The sequence below is a fragment of the Heterocephalus glaber genome, unplaced genomic scaffold, assembly GCF_053883595.1.
Source record: "Heterocephalus glaber isolate CG9 unplaced genomic scaffold, H.glaber_assembly_v1.0 deba00001606, whole genome shotgun sequence".
Taxonomy (NCBI): domain Eukaryota; kingdom Metazoa; phylum Chordata; class Mammalia; order Rodentia; family Bathyergidae; genus Heterocephalus; species Heterocephalus glaber.
The window spans coordinates 2,446,477-2,467,551 of record NW_028258377.1 but is presented as its reverse complement, the minus strand read 5'-3'; the positions used below and the strand labels follow the sequence as shown (position 1 = coordinate 2,467,551).

Sequence of the window (21,075 nt, the reverse complement as noted above, 5' to 3'; positions counted from 1 at the left end):
TATTTGAGGATACAGATCTTTATTTCCTATTCACTGTTGAAGGATAGTTTTGCTGAATACAAAATTATTGGTTAGCAAAGTTTTATTTAGCTGTCTTGTTCCTGGATCTCCTTTTTAAATTTCTGCCTGGTCTGTCTGCCCTTGCTTCAGTCAATACCACAGCCTCAGGCTAGTTTGAGATTTTAGTCTTCCCTAATTGTTTGATACTGAGATCTCTGTTATTTGATAATGTTCATGGACATGAAATTTAAAGACACCTTCCTTTGGCAGAGAACTGGAATTGCAGTCCTTACACCTCATAAGCATGTTCTGTAAATGAGAGATTGTATGTACAACAATATATGCTATATAGCTGAGGTATATAGTAGGCTATTCTATCTAGATTTGCTTAGGTACAGTCTGTTTGCACAACAGGAAGGTTGCCTAACAAACAACACAATTCTCAGACTATATCCCTGTTTGTTAAGCTACCCATGAATATATTAGTCCTCACTACAGGCTTTGGTAAAATTATGCCCATAGATCTTGAAGAGGAATGAAAACATTTCCTCACCAACAGATTCACACTGTTTTATCCACAGTTGGTAGATTTTCTTAAATGGTTCTCTGTGTGCATTTGGTCAATTTCCAGAGGCTGTTTTTGAAAACTTAGTCCAGTTTTTACTGTCACCTTTTGTCAAGATGACTTCCCAAGCTACTTAATTAGCTGTTGTAGAAGCTTTAGAAGTTCTACCCTCCATGATATGTTTCTTGTTGGACTTCCCTAGATCCAAGATTTTATAGCTTTTCTTTTCAAACTTCCTAAGTTCTATCCTATCTTCACTTTTTTGGAGGGAGTGCTGCTGGAGATTGAACATTGAACCCAGGTCTTTGTGTGTACCAGTCAAGCTAAATTCCCAGCTCCCTGTCCTTACTCTTAACATATCTTACCTTATAAGTCACTGAGAAACAGAATCAGACAAAAGTCTTTCATCATCCTGGCATAAAACTGTAATCCAGTCTGCATTTATTCATATCTTACTCTTTTCTCCTTTTACTATGGAGGAAGTCTATGTCCTATCAGAGACCCTTTTCCCCATTTCTATTCTGAATCCTGTTCTTTTTATTTTTTCCTATGCTTTTGGTACTCTGACTTTCTATTTATTTGTTCTTTTTCTTCAGGACATGAGTGTACTACAAAACCTCTCATTCCAAACCTCTGCTTTGGCCCTAACACCTTATAGCCACTGTGCCATTTCTCTGCTTCTTGTTCACGTTTTTTTCAACTTTTCAAAAGTATATGCACATTTTCTTTCTAGTGTCTTACAGTATTTCCATTTCGTAATTACTCATTTGTATAACCCATTTACCCCACTGAAACTGCTCTTGTAGATCCACGTCAAATATAACCTCTAACATTTTTGTATCGTCATTTTGATTTGACCTGTTAGCAATATTTAACATACTTACCACTCCCTCCTTGAAATTCTTTTATCTCCTATTCCGTTGATTCCAGTTGCTTCTGACTTTTTTCCTGTAAACTTACCGTTGATTCCTTCATAGGGTCCTCTTTTCATCCTTCTGCTTCTAGTTGACCCTTGATTCTTGACCTTTTTCAAGAGTTAGGCTTTTGTTATTTACTTTCCCCAGCTCCTCCCTTCTGTCTAAAGCCCTTTGATTTTAGTAAATGGCATTTCCATCCTTATAGTTGCCCAAAAGTCCAGGAGTCATTGTTTTTTCTCTACTTTCTCTGGCTTTATCACTCTATCAACAAATTAATGCTCTGTCTAAAATGTTCTTTAAATCTGATATTTCTCTCCAACTTTATCCTGTACCTATGCTGCCAATTCTGGCATTAGATTTTGATTTCTCTATTTCTACTCTTACTATTTGATTTTTTTTTCTCATAAGAAAGTGGTTATAGTAATCTTCTGAAATTATAAATCTCAGTACTTCTGCTTAAAATTCATTATTGGTAATACATTGAGCTCCTTACTATGGCTTATGGGTTTCTGCCTGAGCTGTTATTTGCTGTTTTCTTTTAACCTTTTCTAACTCTTATTCTCTTGCTTAGGAGGTTTTTGTCAAACTCTTTTTTTTCATTCCAGACTTTCTCAATTAGAATTTTTCTACATGGTATTTTCACTGCCTATGATGCTTTCTCCCTTCTTGTTATATGGTCTGTTCCTTTTTGTCCTTTAGGTCTCAAACACTACTTTGCAAAGAGACCTTCCATGATCACCTTATCTCAGTTCTTATTGTTCTCCATCTCAAAATATTTTTGTAGCACTTAATAAAATTTTTATTTAGTTTTCTGTTTTTTGCCTACCTTTACCACTAAAAGGTAAACTCTGAGGGCAATGACTGTATCCATGTTAAAGTTTCTTATGTCAAATACACTTTTGGTTACATAATGGAAACTTGAGAATTTTTGGTAAATCGATGAATAAATAAGGAAATTGTGGAAGTGATGTGAAAGGCATAGTACAGCAAGTACTAGTTACTTTACTTTTTTTACTTTACTTTCTTATAATGAAATATTTACAAATGAGATGACTTGTTACTATTAGAATATATTTGAATATATTTGAATATATTAAATCAGATATTTTAATGATAAATTACATAACTTTTTTTTTTGTTTTAGCCTTTTTTACCCCCTTCCCAAAGCAGAGCAGAATACGACTCAGAGGAGAGTCTGGAAAGTGGTGGTGGTGATGATGATGATGATGATGATGATGATGATGATGATGATGTTGATGTTGTTGTTTCAGCTTCAGATTTCCATCTCCAAGAGCATTCTAATTCCAATTCATATAGGTATGGAATATTTTATTTTAAGTTTCTTTTAAGAAATCATAAATCAGATTTCTTTAGTGCAATGTCCTGAGTTTGATCCCCAGTACCAGAAAAAAATATAAAAACAAAAAGTTGAACTATTTAAAAATTGGAAATTAGAAGTCTTTATCACCTACATTCAGTTGGTTCCCTGCACCATCTGTACATAACTACTTTTATTGATTTCTGGTTTGTCCCTCTGTTCGCAAAAATAAACAAATACATCTATATAATTCTATTTCCCCTGCTTTCTTGCACAGAGTAGAGCACCCCATATATAATATTTCAAAATTTTAAAATTATTAATACATACTAGAGTTCTCTCCATATTAACTCTTTAGAGATCATAGCTCATTATTTTTATGGTTATAGTAAAATTCCATACTTCAAAAAGGAGTTATTGGGGCAAGTATAGCTCAGTGGCACCACGCCTGCCTGGCAAATGCAAGGTCCTGACTTCAATCCCCAGTAAAAAAAAAAAAATTAATGGAGTTATTTACCCAGTACTTTTCTGGTAGACAGTTTGGTTATTTTTACTCTTCTGTTATTGTAAATAATACTGACCTGAGTTACTGCATGTGTATATTATTCTTATACAGGTATATCTTCAGGATAGATTCCTAATAATGGAGTTGTTGAGTCAAAGGTAATGTACTCATCTAAATCCCTGTATAAATCTTTGACAGAAACCATTTTTGCTTTATTTTTCAGTTGGTCATTGATGCGATTGGCAATGGTACAATTGGTGCTCAGCAATTTGAAAACCTTCTATCCCTTTGCAGGTCATGATCTTGCAGGTAATAAATATCTTAGTATGAACTAATGGTATGACTGCCTTAGTTTTTATTCAGTATACTTTTAAACAGTTGAAAAAAGCTTAAAGACTTCCTGTTGTAATAGACAGGTTTCTTTCAACTGAACAAATCATCTTTAAATGCGCCTGTCATTCAGTTAGGTACTTGATGACAGTATCCCTTTTTTTCAACCTGCTGAATTTCTACTCCCACATCTCCCCTGTTAAAATGTGTGTTAATAATTTATCTTAGGCTTTCTTATAATGAAATGTAGTGTTTTATTTCAGAAGACAAATGGGGGTCAAATATATTTTTCCCCTTTTAGAGCTTCCAGTTAGTTCACCTCTTTGTCATGCGGTTCTAAAAACTCTTCAATGTTGGGAACAAGTTCTTCTTCGACGACTTGAACTCCATGGTGGACCACCTGAAAACTATATCTCAGGTCATACCTCTGAAGAGAATTTATCTGCAGGTCCTGCAATTCTCCGCCACAAAGCTTTACTGGAACCTACAAACACTCCTTTCAGGTAGGTTTTCCTGTGTATACTGTTCTTAAGTAGGAATTTTACTAAATCACAGTGTTGTCAGGTGGTATTTAGAGAAAAAGTATGTAAGACCTATATTTAATTTTCTGTTGTAGGCTCATGTGTGGGTCTTTGTGTAATGACTATGGTAGTACAGAGGTAGAAAATTTTTCTTGCAAAGGTCCAAATAGTAAATATTGTAGGGTTTGGGGGATGTTCTTTTTACAACTCCTGACCTCTACCATTGCAGAGCAACCATAGACGTGAAAGCAACCGTAGATGTTAAGACAGTATATAAACATGGAGGCTTGGCTGTGGTCCAGTAAGCTTTATTTTTTAAAATATGAGACAGGCTAGATTTGGCCTATGGTCTGTAGTTTATTGATACCTGCTCTAGAGCAATGTTGTTCGAAATAGCCATCAATAAATATTTTGCTACCCATGGTAAAAGTGAACCAAAGGGTAAACCAATGCTATACTTGCTTCATCTAAAAAGTCTTATGCAAAAAAATGTTTACTGAATTCAGCAGTTTGCTTACTGGTTTAGTGTTGAGGTTTTTTTATGTTCTTGTAGAAGCTCTTAACTTATTACTTCTCAACAGCAAAATGGAAAACACTGAGTAGCTCTACTCCTAGATCTCTTCTAGAAAATATGCCTATTTTTGTTAGATCTCATGTCTCTAGATTAGGGGTCAGCCAACTATGGCTAGCTTCTCGGTCCAAATCTAGCCCTCTTACTGCTTTTATAATTATATTATAATTATAACTAGGAGTAGAGATACTCAGTGTTTTGCATTTTGCTGTAGCATTGTAGCCATACTTGTCATTTGCATGTTACAGGATGACTATCCTTCATCTGAAATGCTTGGAACCAAAATGTTTCTTTCAGTGTTGAGAATTTCTTAGGTTTTGGAATATTTGCATACTTTACTGGTTGAATCTCTCCCTGTATACTCCAAATCTAAAATTTTTTTTAGCATCATATCAGCACTTAAAAGTTTTCATATTTAGGAGCATTTTAGATTTTGGATCATTTTAAATTAAGGATGCTCAACTTGTACATATGACTGCTTTCCCAGTACTTTGGCAGAGTTGAGCATTGTGATACAAACCATATGCTCCACAAAGCATATGATGTTTACTATGTGATCTTTAAGAAAATGCTTCTGGCTGCTTTCCTAGATCATATGGTGTGATTCTAGTTAATTTATTTTAATAAACATTCATAATATCCCAAGAAATTGTGGTCAATTTAATCAGAAATATCCAAAGTATAGAATTAAATTTATTATCCATAGATCCAAACATCATCTGGCACTGTCTGTGAAGAGGCTTTGGCAGTATTTGGTGAAGCAGGAAGAAATTCAAGAAACTTTTATCAGAAATATATTCACAAAGAAACGATGTCTAAATGAGGTTTGTATATATTAAGACTTGTACTATTCTATTCCAAAGTCTTTTGCCTTGTGGGAGTTTGAGATATATTTTACAGATATTTTTTGAAAATTAAACATATATAATGTGAGAACAAGTGATTCAAAAGAAGAGTAACATTTTTTTTCATAAATCAGTTTAAAGAGATTAAAGATATTTGGGACTTTTTTCTTAGATATTTTTTAAGATTCTGTATCTTTCTCTCTCTTTTGATTTATTACAATCAATTGTTTTAAAGACAAAGTAGAAATTTCATGTGATGGTTACAAGAAGTCTGAGAAGTTTAACAGAACTGGGTTTGAATACTGAAAACATTTTAGACATTTTTTTTCTTATTCTATAGATTGTGTGTAACTAAATGAAATTTTGCAAACTCAAATTAATTTATAACTATTCTGTTATTGGTTGATTATGCTTTGATGTTATAATGTGTGTGTGGTTTTTTGTTTTTGTCATTTAATTCAACGCCACTAAGAAAGCACCAGTTTGTTAGTATGGGAAACTTCCATCTGAATGAATATGAACATTTTACTTCCTTAAGAAAAGTTTTGCTATTAAAAAAAATTAGGTGAATAAACAGTGGTGTAGTTATATAATTGATTTTTTAATCTCCCCTGAACCAGTAACAAAGGGTTCAAAACTATAAGCTGGTCTGTGGACCACATTTTGAGTAGCACTGAACTAGTCTGAAGGAAGAGGAATAGAATGAAAAAAGAATTAAGATGTGTTATGTACTTGTACCAACTCCCCAAAATGAATGTAATCATTTTATGCTGCAAACGTGTAGTAATAAAAAATAAAATGGGAGAAAAAACAAAATATACTTCTGTTGGAGAAATAATAGAATGACTTCACATTAGAAAATTAAGCAAGATGACATCAAACCTTGAATAGAAGGAAAATTACATATATCTTATTGTCTCTCATTTAAGTAGTAATTTGTAAGAGACAACTGTATGTGCTATTATTTACCATTTCCCTAATTTTGTAAATATATTTAAATTGATTGTACTAGGAAACAGAATATACAATATTTTTGCAGAATGAAAGATTTTTTGACATGAGTACCTTGAAATTACACTGAAATCTTGGCAAATTTAAATGTTTCATTTGTTAACCTTATGTAAACTGTGTCTGTCTTAGTGTATGAGTTACACTAAGAGAGAACTGAGAGTGTGTAATTTAAAGTAACTTAAGAGTGTGTAACTGAGAGAGTGTAACCTAGTTACACTAAAAGAGAACACTGAGAACATTTCTAGAAATGTTTGGATAAAATTAGAATGAGTGTGCTAAAGAAGATTATAAGACTAATTAGGAAATATGTACTGGAAAGGGTGGTGTTAAATATATCTTTCCCTAAAATAATTTATGAAAAGTTAACAGCATTCTGACGTAGTATATAAAGCGTTGCTGCATTGTTCTGTATAAAGTATGTGTTTACTTGCCTTGTTATTTTGTTTTCTCTAGTGTACCTTTTAACATGAATATCCAAATTTTGAATGTCTTATTGATTCAGAAATTAAATTATTAAGGGTGTATGGTAGGATAACCAAGGCAGAATACATAAAAATAGTAGATAATTAATACATCTATAGACTTTTACATTTGTTACTTTTATTGCGATTATTTTAATTGAAAGAGTGAACGTAAGTGGTGAACTAATAATTTTGTAATCAAAAAGCTAAATATTTTTTCTGAATTTTATTTTTTTATCTGCAAAATGACTATTTCACCCCTGCTTTGCAATTTTTGATTAGTAGACTTATTTACTCTTCCATTCACTTTGAAGTTATGAGCCATTTTTTATTACTGCTTTACCATTTTATTCTTATTCATAGTACTCTTAGACTTTTTGATGAGAGAATATGAAAACAAAATTTTATGTAGCACATATAGGTTGAATGGAGTTAAATAGAATCTTCATTGAGTTGGTATGAAATTATTTCATCTTTACTGGATATTTGACTACTCACAAAATTACCTTCACTTATTGTTATAAAATCATGGTTATGTGTAAATCTTGGGGGGAGATGAGGAGGAGTTCCATACTGCTGCTTTATTCCTTTCCAGGCATGGCAATTCTACCATTTCTGACCTATTTCTCGATCTGACCTTAAAGTCCTAGCATATCCTCAAATCTTTTCTTTTCCTATATAATATAGCTTATTGGTACACAGATTTTTAAAGTACAACGTCATCCCTACTTGTACATAATTTGAAAATTAAGTACTCACTCCTGCAGATAGACTGTCTGAGCCATCCTGTCAGAAAAATGGGACTTGGCAGATGTACTCTTTGTTGCCAGTTCCCTTTTTTGTTTTATTTCATTTTCTGAAAATTAAAAGTTTTGAACCAACTTTTTCTGTGTTAATATCCTCCTTGAGTGGAGGATGTGTGCCTCCACTTATTTATTGACTATTTTTGGCTAAATCAGGATGACAGAATTTAAAAAAATAGGAATGGAAATTTTCCAATCAGGTTTTCCTGAAGGGTTTTATAGCATGGAAATAAGACAGGGTCATGTAGAAGAGAACAGTTTCATTTTTCATTGGTAGTATTCTGGCACAAGTGGCTCTGAATTTTTAAATATGAAGTACTTTAGATTCAATTTTGCCTTAATATCAGCATTTCAAAATAAGTAAAATTTTTATGTGGTAGAATAAAATTTATAATGGTGGTTAATGTGTTCTGAGCTATTTAGTTGTCCTACACCCTAGCCATACACTCTCATAATACTTCTTTTAAGGTATAAGAACTTTAAGAATAGTAATTCAGTTCTATATTCTTTTCTACTCAAATTTATTTAAAATAAAATTTTTTTTAATATCTCCCAGTATTTTTCATGTTACATCTCATTTTTACTCTTTGTCGTGTGATTATTCTTTCTTGATGAAGTCATTAGGGGACAACAGTGAAGCCATCAAAAATTCTATGATGGAGGAACCAAACATCAATAAGGTACAAAACATCATTCAACTGAAATTAGAAATTGCATTCTTAGTCAGATCAAAATCTTATTTTGATGTTGACCAGGCTATTTTCAATGGAATTAAAATATTATTCCCTCAAGTTATCTTTCACTGTAAATATTGCAAACATAAAAATCATTTTTTTTTTTTATTAAATAAGAGAATGCAGTTTTAAAGGGAGTTGAATGTGTCCTGCTTTGGCTACAGATTTTTTTTAAGTAAATACAGCTAAAGTTCTCAATAAATATAATTATACTAGCAGTTGTAGAAGTATAGTAACTTTTGTTTCATTTCTGCAAGTATCATTTTTGAAGTTAAAATTTCTCTATAATACTAATTCCTAAAAAATAAAGCAAATATTATTATATAGCATTCATTTTACTGTAGGAATAGCATGTAGCACAATGTCTCGTGAGTAGTATGTACTCATAATACTTGAGAACCAAAATAGAATGAGAATTTGTACAATCATGAAATAACTCCTAGATGTGATCATACATTCAAATATGATGATATATAACTCATACTTCATGTTCTGTAAGACAGTGATTTAGGGAGAAATTTTCTCAAAAGATTTTTTAAAAATCCACTAATTCCACCTCTTATTCTTCCTCAGTGGAATCTTTGGTAAAACAGAGGAAATGAGGGCCAGGGATTTAGCTCAGTGGTTCCGTTGCCTGCCTCGCAAGCGGAAGGACCTGAGTTCGATCCCCGGTACCAAAAAAAAAAAAAAAAGAGGAAATGATTTCATCCAATTAATAACATGACTGGTTTGATATCAGTTATATATTATAACTAAAAATTTGACAAAATAAGTATATGTGTCTCATACTTTGAAAATTTCTAATGGTTTTGGGGAGTTTTTTTTCTTTTTTTTTTTTTGATACCAGGAATCGAACTTGGGACCTTGCGCTAGTAAGGCAGGCAGCGGAACCACTGAGCTAAATCCCCGGCCCCTGGGGAGTTTTAATATAATTCAGATTTCTAATTGGTTAACGGTTTTCTTTACTTGGGTTAATGATTTATTACTGTCTATATATTATCAAGAATTCTTATCCAAAAATTTTTCTTTTGATGCTGTTTATAAGATATATGCTACATCAAAATGCAGTCATTATTTGGTTAACATCATAGCCATTTCAAAAGCCAGCATTTTCAAGCCCTCTATTATACTTTTTAAAAAATCTTTATTAGGTATATTTGATCTTTAAAAACTGCACATGATTAAAGAGTGTACCTTGATCAGTTTTTGTATATATATTACATTTTGAAACCATCACCACCATCAAGATAATGAATATATCCATCACCCCCTCAAAGTTTAATCCCTTACTTGTTCTTTACTTCCTTCCTCTGCCTTTTTCCTCCCTCAAGCAACTACATATCAGTTCCTGACATTATAGATTAATTTGCATTTTCCACTATGTAAATGAATTTTATATCTTTTTTGTTTTAACTACAATTTGTATCATTACCTCTTAACACTTGATTCCATTTTAGAGCTATTTCAGATGACTACTTTGAAAATTCATGCACAGGGTTCTTTGTGTGAACATAGGCTTTTATTTCTCTTGTGTAAATGCCTAGAATTGGAAAAGCTGGATCATATGATAGGTGTATGTTTAACTTCTCAGGAAACTGTCCACAAGTTTTCTAGTTCATAGTTTTATATTCCTAGTGGAAATGTTGTAAATCTGTTACTTCACATTCTTACTATCACTTGGTATAGTCAACTTTCTAGTTTTGGTCATTCTCATAGGTATGTAGTAAGAGTTCATATGTCTACTTAAGTGAAATGTCTTCAAATCTTGGATAAATTTTTTTATTAAATTGCACCATGGAAGTTAATAGTTCTTTATTGTAGATAATAAGTCTTATCAAATATGTGCTTTGCAAATACATTCTGTGACTTGTCTTTTCATTCTTTTTCAAGCAGTTCTTTTTTTTTTTTCTTTTTTGGTACCGCGGCTTAAACTCAGGACCTTGCACTTGCAATACAGGTGGTGGCAACACTGAGCTAAATCTCCGGTCCAAGCAGTTCTTACTTTTGATGAGGTCTAATGTATCAGTTTTTTCTGTGTATACATTTTCTTTTTGGTGTTATATTTAAATGTTTGCCTAGCCTAAGATTACAGACTTTCTCCTGTTTTATAGATGTTTTAAGGTCTGGGATCCATTTTAGATTAACTTTTTTTTTTGGTATCGGGGATCGAACTTGGGTCCTTGCGTTTGTGAGACAGGCGGCGGAACCACTGTGCTAAATCCCCAGCCCTCTGTGATCCATTTTGAATTTAAAAAAATTTTTTTGGTACCAGAAGTGGTACACATTTGATAATCAGTGATTTAAGTATTATTTATGGCAGATAGCCTAGTCCAAGTTCTAAATGTGTGACTTGAGCTTCATTGGTCTTCCACTGCTCTGCTTCATCATTTGTTAAACAAAACCTGGATTGATAGCAGAATTGTGTAGATCTATAGTACTAGGGATCACTTATTTTTCAAAATATGCAAACATATTTTTCCCAACTTGTCTACATTAGATGATAAACTTTGGTCATAAAATGTTAGGTGTCATTGAGTATTCTTCTGGAAGCAATAATTCAAGTTTAAAATTCCGTCCATCAAAGACAGAATCCTGGGATTCAACAATGATAACATGGCAATAAAGGATATTGCTTTCATCTGGTTCTGTTTTAATGTCTGGAACTGGTTCTGCCAGCAAATGCTGGATTTTTAAAAATCTTGTCAGGCAGCCCAGCTCTCTTGTCAAATCCCAAATTCAGCCTTTGTTCTTGTCTCCCTATTGAGAGTTTGTAATCAGGAATAGATGGTAGATTTTGTAAATGATTTTTGGGATTTTTTTTTTTTTTTTGCTACTTTTGAGATGATCATGTGGTTTTTGTTAGTCTGTTAATACAGTTTAACAAGTTGATGAATTTTTTGAATGTTGAACCAATTTTGCACTCATGGCAAAAGCCATATTTGATTGTGATGTGTTATCTCTACTATATATTGTTCATTTTTCTTTGTTAAATTTTTTTTTCTTTTTTTTTTTTTCCTCTGTTAAATTTTAAGGAATTTTTGTACTTACGTTCCTGGGGAATATTGAGGGTTATTTTGGGCTTATTTTTTGTTTTTATTTATTTATTTGGTTTTGTGTTAGTATTGGAATTATGACAGCCTCTCTTGGGATGAAGTGGAAAGGATTCTGTTCTGTTTTCTTCAGGTTTAAGGAAGAATTTGTATAAATATGGCATTAATATTTAGGACTCGTTTGCTTCATGTTTACTTTGTTAATTTTATTAGAAAATATTTATTTTATTTCATTAGTGTAGTACTAAGTAGCCTAAGTAAACAGCTTTACACTGTAGAAGCTAGTAACTGCAAATCACAACTGAGTTATGGGGTCTCGGTTAAGCATTTCCTTAGATTTGCTCTTTGACCTGTCCTCATTCTACTCTTGTAATCTCATTTATTAACATGTAGAATTAATGTTGATCATTTAAAGGCTACTACATCTTTAATGAAATAGTACTGAAATCCTGGAATCTAGTAGAACTAACTCTTCTCCAGCTTCTAAGGGAGCTCTGTGGAACTCATATATTATTTAGATCAATTTCTGTATAATCAGTCTCATTCTCAATCTCTCTCTCTTCCCTCCCTTCCCCCCCCACACACAATAATTGCGGTAAAATAAAAATAACAAAATTTATTATTTTAAGTGTACAGTTCAGTATTAAGTATCTTTACATAGTTGTGCAGCCAATACTACTTATTTCCAAGATTTTTTGATCCTTCAGACTGAAACTGTACACACCAAACAAGAGCTTCTTATTTTCCTTCAGTTATCCCAGGTAACCATCATTCTGCCTTATATGTTATGAATTTTAGTGCCTGTAGGTGCTTCATATAATTGTATAATAGTTGTGCTTTTGTGACTAGATTATTTTACTTAGCATGTCCTCAAGGTTCTTTTATATTTTAGCATGTGTCAGAATTTCTTTTTTAAGGTTAAATAATGTTCCAGTGTATATAATTTTGTTTATCCACTTATCAATCTGTGAACATTTGGGTTATTTCCATCTTTTGATTATTGTGAATAATGCTTTGGACATGGGTATCTGTTCAAGTCTTTTTTCAGTTCATGTAAATACATAATTAGAAATGAAATTGCTCAGTCATTTGACAATTGTGTATTTAGTTTTTTGATCCTTGTTATCTCTCAAAATTTCTTTCACTCCCAATATTTGGATTTTTTTTTTCCCCTTTCTGTAGCTACCTTAATGAAAGCACAACTTTTTTTTTTTTTTTTTTTTTTGGTACCAGGGAATCAAACGCGGGACCTTGTGCTTGCAAGGCAGGCAGCAGAACCACTGAGCTAAATCCCCAGCCAAAAGCACAACTTTTTTCCTCTATAAAACATGACTAAAACTTCACATTTAGGAGACCTTTAAGACTGTATTCAATTGTGATTTTGTTGACTGTGTTGTGTTGTATGACCTTTAACAAAATAAATTTTGTTCATAGAACTTGCAAGTTCTATTTCTCTTTTTGGCTGACCTTGTCCCTAATTCCTTCCTTTCTTCAGGCATGATTGCATGTGACCAGTCCCTTACAATCATCCTCAACTTCCTTGCTGTGTTTGTTCTATATTGTATGTGCTTGAAATTCCCAAACCTGTTCAAATCCAACTCTTTTTCCTGTTGTGTGTTAGTATCCAAGCAACTAAACATAGATGAAGGAAAAACAAAAAAACCATGAAACCATGAAGATTGCCTCATTTAATAGTTATAAGTACAGATTCCAAGTCAATTTAAAACTACTTTGCAATTACATTAAATTACCCTATAGTAAATTTGGTTTTCCATTGTCCACATTTTCCTTCTTTTCTCACACTCTCAGTGTGTTTACCATAGATCCCCATGTTTTGCCTTCTAAATAAGTACAGCCAACATAGATTTAATCCAGTACTCCCAGTATCAATCTATATGTAGGTATTTTGTTCTCCCTGCCCTAACAATGGATAAACTGTCACTTTTTTGTCCAAAGGTGAAATCTTTCACTTGTACTGATCAAAGATGAAATCTTGCACTGATGCTGTCTGCTCTTTTCTACCCCCGGATATTGGTTCAATTCTTATCTCAACTCCTCATAAATTTTGGGTTTTTTTGGTACTGGGGATCGAACTTGGGACCTTGTGCTTGCAAGGCAGGTGGCAGACCCACTGAGCTAAATCCCTGGCCCAACTCCTCATAAATTTTGACCTCTCAGATTATTCTTTTTGGCATGAATGAATATATTTTAAAATATGACCTTTAAAATTGCTTTTCTATGGCTTTGTGTGACAGAACTAATTTATAAAGTTGCCTTTAAAGTAACTCAAGAAAATTTAAAGGGTGAACTTATTATTTCCTTGTCCATCTCAGTAAATAGTACTTTGATGTATTTACAAGGTATGATAAAAAATACAGTGAATGTTTAAAAAATTTTTTTAATTATTACAATAAAAGATATATTGCCATTAATCCTACTCAGAATATTCTCCCTCATTTTGAACACACTTACGCCATCGTTCTTGTCTCTCTCTGAAGCAGTCCTGGAATTCCTTTTTCATGAGTAAGTGGACTCAAAATGTCATTTTGACTTGCGGAAGAGCCAAAAGTCACATGGAGCCAGACAGTGAATAAAGTGAATGAAGACATGCTATGTTGTTTTTACAAACCTCTACCTTTCCATTGGGTGGCACTTTGCAGCTATATTCACTATATGGGGTGGGGGTCATTATTGGTACATTTTAGATATACACAATGATAACACCTATCATAGGGAATTTGTGCCTGTACATGATATACCCTGCCCCTTCCCTTTTTCCCATTCCCCCTCCCCTTGACCCCCCTTCCCTTCCTAGAAAGCTTTGTATCCAGTTTTCCTTCTGTTTTCACTTTTTTGTGTGTTTCTTTTCCCCCTCTCTCCTCCCTTGTTCCCCTTCCCATTTGAACATTGTCTTCCCATTTCCCAATATCTTTTATACATTTTAGTCCTTATTTCCACTTTTGGTTCTTCACACCAGAGAATGCGGTATTTAAATATGTGTGTCCAATTTATTTCACTTAAGAGTGTGATCTCAAGGTGCAATCAGTGTGGAAATCAATGTGGAGATTCCTCAAAAAACTAAAACTAGAGGTTCCATCTGACTCAGCTATTCCCCTTCTTTGGTATCTTCCAGAAAGAATAAAAAGAATCATACCACAGCAAAAATGCACATCCATGTTTATAAAGGCATAATTTATAATAGCTAAACCTTGGAAGTAACCCGAATGCCCATCAACCAATAAATGGCTAAAGAAGATGTGGGGTTTTTTTATACAATGGGAGACTACTTTGTAATAAAGAAGGCTGAGCTTGAGACATTTATAGCTAAATGGATCCACCTTGAGATTACTGTATTTTTGATCAGCCCTCATAAAGACACAAAAGACTTCCATAACTGCTTCAGAAAGTGGCAAGAATGAGATAAGTATATTCAAAATGAGGGAGTATTTTGAAGAGGATTAATGACAGTGTGACTTTTAATGTAATAAAAATGTTTAAACATTCATTATATAGTATATTTTATCACACCTCAAATCTCCCCTGAATAGGAATCATCTTTTCTTTTTACTCACACTAAGATTATAGTACACTAGCAAAATTTATTCCAATTCCAGTCACTTACCAATATCACTGTTTCTACCACCCAAGTCCAATCCACTACCACTTCTCACTTCAGCCACTGTAGTAGCTTCTTAACTGGTTTTCTGGAAGCCATTCTCATACCCTTTATGTTTTAGTTCACAGAATTTTCAGATGGCTTCTCAGCTTTACAGTAATATCTGTACTGTATTATAGCTTTTAGGACCCTGCATTAGCTGAACTCTGCCTAATTTTCTAATTTCTTCTCCTTATCCAATAAAATCATTTGCCTTGCTCTTGTGAGATTATGGTAGTTTGTCTGATACAGGGTTCAGAATCTTCATTTGTAAGAGATCACCTCAGTTGGTTCTCATAGAGGTCATCTTGATACCACATTATTGAAAAGCAGTTTTAGACAGAGGACTGGAATGTATTTCCACATTAAGAAAGCTTTTTTGAAGTTCATATCTGCTTGATCTTTCCCTCTGCATGTGGAAAGTTTGAAAAGGCTCCCCTGGTGAAAACTGACATGTTCCCTCCATCTCACCATTACCAGCAAGTAGCAGATCCTTCTCTTCTGTGAAAATATCATCTGTTCTGGCCTCCAAGATCTTCAAAACCTAGAAGTGTACACTTAGTGTATTTTAGATACCATGTGGTTAAATTGGATTTTGTCATAAAATTACAAAATTTGTACATTATTATTGGACAGTGGCCTCTTGTTGATGAGCCACAGCCAAGACTTTCCTTAAAGATGACTGTCAAGCCAGAATGTTCATCATACACAGAAATTCTTTTAGTTTGTAAGCAAGTTCCATTTTGGGTTAGAATAGATTTGATAACTTTCTATCTAGTGACTATTTTTGTTTCCATAGGGGTATCTTGGTTTGGGATTATATAAATCTCTTTCAGTTCTGCACTTAAACAGTGTCTTAGTTACTTTTTCTTCATTGGGACAAAATACTTGACCCCACAATTTAAAGGAGGGTAGGTTTAGTTTGGGCTGATAGTTGTAGGTGCTTCTGTCTGTGGTCTGTAGGCTAAATGCAGAAATGGCATGGTAGAAGGGCCTGCCTGGAGGAAAGCTGCTCACTTGGCTCCAAGAAGCAGAGAGAAGGGAGGAGCTCCGCAGAGATAGACCCAGGACACACCCCCAGGGACCCACTTCCAAGCAGGCCCCACCTGCTAATAGCACATTTAACTTGAAACTCATCTCTGGATTAATCACAGTCAGTCACCTTCCAAAAGCCATTGAGGTCTTTGGGGGACACCTCAGATCCAAGCCATAACATTCATCTTAGTTGGCATTTTCAAAAATACTGCCAATGTGATCAGTAGTTAGGCATTAGTAATATTTTTTCTAAACTTTGCAGAAAATAAATCGTATGCTATTTTCAATGGATAATTTTCTTATTTCACAATGAGTTGGGAAGTATTTTATAGTAATTCATTTTAAAACATTGATGGTTAAGGAGGATAAAATATCCAACATTAAACAGTGTTTCTAACTCTTAACAAGTGCCTCCTCTTTCCAACTTTTAATAAACGTTGATTTTTTTTTTTCTTTTATATACTGGGGATCGCACTCAGGACCTTGCACTTTCGAAGCAGGCTTCGGTGCCACTGAGCTAAATCCCTGGCCCAAACAAAGATTTTAATATGGTATTCTTTCCTGAGTTCAAAGTAGGCAGAATTTGTCCCTCATGTAAACTAAATTGAATTAAGGTTTACTAAGCTATCAAAATGGTTACTGATCTGGGTGAGTTAGCATGCCTTCCAAGGTCTCAGGATTCTTCTCTGTAGTCAGTAAACTATAGCCAGCTGGGCAAATCCCACCTGTTTTTTTATAGCCCATAAGCTAAGAATGGTCTTTACATAATTAAAGTGTTGTTTGAAAAATAAGGAAGAATATGCAACAGTGACCCTTTTTGGTCTACAAAAACTAAAATATTTATAATGCTACCTTTTAATATTTATGAAATATCATTTAAGAATTATAATACTAAGAAACGTGGTATATCTTACTTCAATAATTAAAATACCTTGATCCTTTAAAGTTAATTCAGTCATGTATTCTGTTAACTATTTTCATATGTGCAAAAGCAAGTTTGAAAAAAATTTAAATTCCCCTAATTTTGTTTTGCAGATAATTAGCATATATGCAATGCAGTTCCTTTGGATTTGAAATATATAAAAAACTTTTCTTAGAATAATTTATGCAAGTACAACATAAGATTAGCATACATTATGTGTTCTACTACTAAGGTCTTTTGTGCTTTGTTTTCTTCCATTTAGATAGAAGCAGATTTGGGATATCCTGGAGGTAAAGCAAGAATTATTCATAAGGAATCTGATATTATCACTGCCTTTGCTGTTAATAAAGTAAGTATATATACTCTGGTTTCTCTTCAGATCAAATAAAGTAAGTATATAAACACTTTTCTTTTATTGTTAGGTATTCATATTTAAAGAATATCTTGTTTTATCATTTTATTCATTGTCAATGCATCCCTAAACTAATCCCTCTTCTTCAATTATAATCTGAGTTTTTATTTTATAAAATGATTATATTATTTGATAATGTGATTTTATTATTAAATAATATGGAAAATATAGCTAATAAAATACTTCATTACTACACAGAAGTAGCAAATATTTATATATGCAGTAGCTTTAGAATTTATGCAAGATATAACCCAAAGAAAAGAGTTTCTGTATTCCCACTATGAGTATGTTGAATATGATTCTTAATATTTGATAAATTTAAGCTTATATTTGACTCAGAAGTTCTCCCTTTTTGACATACTCCTCCAGTAGGTGTTAGTTATTCTGTTTTCTTAGCCTTCTACTTAACGTCCTACTCAGAGATGTCTGTAACCACCAATAGAAAAGATAGCCCTATGGGCCAGGACTTTAGCTCTGGCACCGCGCCTGCCTTGCAAACACAAGGTTCTGAGTTTAATCCCCAGTACCAGAAAAAAAAAGAAAAGAAAAGATAGCCTTAGGTATAATAGTCCAAGGTTGTCCTTTATATTAGTAATTTCCCCCTTCTGTCTCTCCTAATAGTCTTATTGCATAGTTTCTAGTGACTTTTAGTCAATCTCTTGTTTTCTTTCCACTAATTTAAAAGATAGATGTTATCTTATTTCATGTACTCTTTAAGGATATTAAAGGAAGGTGTGTGCATGCACCTATGCATGTGTTCCTAATTTTGTAATAATTTTAAATGTTATTTAGACGTATATCCTATGGCATTACTCATTCAGAAATTTTTTTACCAGTGGGTTCTTCATCTCCCGAGTAGTGGCAAACCTATGGCACATGTGTGCAGTGGGCTTTTTGTATTATTGAAAGCTCTAAAAGGTTCATCATTGTGGCCCTGTACTGTGCCTGCCTCCTCTTTGATATCTCCTAGACAATGCCTTTGCTATTCTGTCCTCATAATTTTCTATACTGTTTGTCCCATTTCTGTCATAATCACCCTAGAACAATGACTAGTTCTGTTTCAAGCAGGCATATTTGGAATTGGCCCCTTAGGCACTTTTCAGGTTGCAGTTTCTGTATAAACACACACATAACCACACAAACACACATACACACACATACCTTGTAGGATCTACCTTCCTTAAAGAAAATATGCTTTTAAATATTGTATCCTTTAAAAACCTAGCTTTGGGTTGGGCATTTAGCTCAGTGGTTACACTGCTTGCCTGAAAAGCACAAGGACCTGAGTTTGATCCCCAGTACCAAAAGAAGAAAAAAAAAAAACCTAGCCTTTTTTCCTTTGGGGATACACACACGCGCATGCATACACACACACACACACACACACACACACACACATTTTATATATATATATACCTATATATATATATCCATAATCGTCATCCGTGTATGTAAAATCTGCCATTAACTTGTATATTTGTTTAATTCTCCAGATTTGATGCTAGTTTTTCATCCTTGTTAAATTTATAACTAAGAAATTTCTTTTACTATTTTATAAAAAATATCATTGAGGTTGAACGTTTTACTATTTGTTTACTTGATACCTGTCTGTATCAAAAACTGGAAAGGGTCTGAGATTTTACTTTACATTCATACTAACAAGTTAACTTTCACAGTTTACGGGCTGCTCTTTGAAGACTCAAGAATCCTAGATCACAGATAAAAGATATTTATTTATTTCTAACAGCAAGAACAGTAGTCAAAATATCAACATTTTTACACTGGTTGCCTGAACTGCACTTTGCCCAGAGGGACAAAAAGAGGGACAGGGGACAGGGATTTAGCTCAGTGGCGCAGTATCTGCCTCGTAAGCGCAAGATCCTAAGTTCAATTCCCCAACCACAAAAAAAAGGAGAGCCAGATAGTACCTGTACCTACAGTAGATCACATTACAGGAGAGGACCATTGCGTTTAGAGGACCTAGGTTTTTTCTAATAGACAATAAGCGTAACTGCCCTTTGCTCTAGACAGAGAGACTATAGCTATATAATTATCCTGGGAATGATACTGCATAGCAAAGGACAGTATGTGGCTCACAGGACATGCAGAGTTGGTGAGAGCCGTGAAGAATTGTCTCCCAACATTTAGTTAGGTTACTTTTCCAGAATTTAAGTTTCATATTAATTGGTATTGATGCTTTCCATAATAATAATCCTGTTTTCTTTTTGCTGTTAATATCTTCTGATTTCTCTTTGAGATGTACTTTTATTTGTGCCATTGAGCAAACCTAGGGTCTTCCACATGCTACACAAGCACTTTACCACACTGTGTTACATTCCTAGCCTGAGATACACCATTTTAATTGATAGATCCTTAAAATTTTATGTAATTTAATCTGACTAGTTTTCATTTATGATTGCTTCCGGCATATTTCTCCCACTGTTTTTCTACCCTTTCACCTTTTCTCTGTAACCCTTTTCTACTTTTTTCTTGCTTAAGATTAAAAGGCTTTAGAAGAAAATGCTATTATTTTATTGGAATGATTAACTGATATGTCTTAGAATCTATCATCTCCATCACCTTTCTGTAGTCGTCAGAGCTTTTATCTTCTTCAGATCCATCCTCCAAAAAAATATTTTTTTTAAATTTGGATTTTACTATGCTGACCAGGTTGGTCTCGAACTCCTGGCCTCAAGAAGTCCTACTACATCAGCTTCCAGAATTGCTGGGACTACAGGTGCACACCAGTGTGCCCATCCTCTCCACATTTTTGAATTGTGGAAACCTTAGATCATGCCATTCTAGTAGACTGAATAAACAGTTCTGAGGGAGGAAAAAAAATGATGCATGCATTGCTATGTTTAGCTGGCTTTCTGTTAGATGGCCTGAAATTCCTAGATCATGACTATATCTCCAAGTTGAACTTCATTATTTCACTTCAAATTTAGTTGATAAAGTTAGTTTAAAATATTAACTTATAAGAATGCTATCATTCTGCATTTTGGTTATTTCTAGAGATTGTTTTCAGAAATAACTCATATACCCATTGTGCCTCTTTATTTCACAATTGTCATATTATTTATTTTTCAGGCAAATAGAAATTGCATAGCAATCGCTTCCAGCCATGATGTTCAAGAACTGGATGTTTCTGGAATTCTGGCCACACAGATCTATACTTGGGTAGATGATGATGTAGACTTGGAAACCAAAGGGTACCTTTATACTTTGTTTTTATTCAGTAATGTAATATGAGTGATTACATTGTGATTATAAACTTTAAGTTTTTTAAAAGGCATACTCCTAACATAAGTAGAATAGAAGCTATGATATGCTAAAGAGTAAATAAGGGATAGAAGGAGCTTTAAAAAGAGAAATGAGAGAAGAGAGTAAGTGAAGATGGAAATTGGATGTGAAAGTCAT

General features: G+C 33.5%; 1 protein-coding gene across 7 annotated transcripts in view; it reads left to right on the top strand.

Moving 5' to 3' along the window:
- Dmxl1 (Dmx like 1) overlaps positions 1 to 21,075 on the top strand; it is a 172,223-nt gene that overhangs the window by 119,741 nt on the left and 31,407 nt on the right. For 4 of the 7 annotated variants that reach the window (XR_015444714.1, XM_021238196.2, XM_004836160.4 and 1 more), the window contains 7 exons: positions 2,627 to 2,799; positions 3,529 to 3,614; positions 3,937 to 4,138; positions 5,434 to 5,551; positions 8,465 to 8,527; positions 17,506 to 17,592; positions 20,746 to 20,867. Coding sequence is in view for 6 of the 7 variants with exons in the window: in XM_021238196.2 (XP_021093855.2) it covers positions 2,627 to 2,799; positions 3,529 to 3,614; positions 3,937 to 4,138; positions 5,434 to 5,551; positions 8,465 to 8,527; positions 17,506 to 17,592; positions 20,746 to 20,867 (851 nt within the window). In the remaining variant the exon portion in view is untranslated. Of the gene's footprint in view, positions 1 to 2,626; positions 2,800 to 3,528; positions 3,615 to 3,936; positions 4,139 to 5,433; positions 5,552 to 8,464; positions 8,528 to 14,764; positions 14,914 to 17,505; positions 17,593 to 20,745; positions 20,868 to 21,075 lie in introns of those variants that run through there. The other 3 variants (XM_004836161.4, XM_021238183.2, XM_021238193.2) reach the window with 2 other exon arrangements.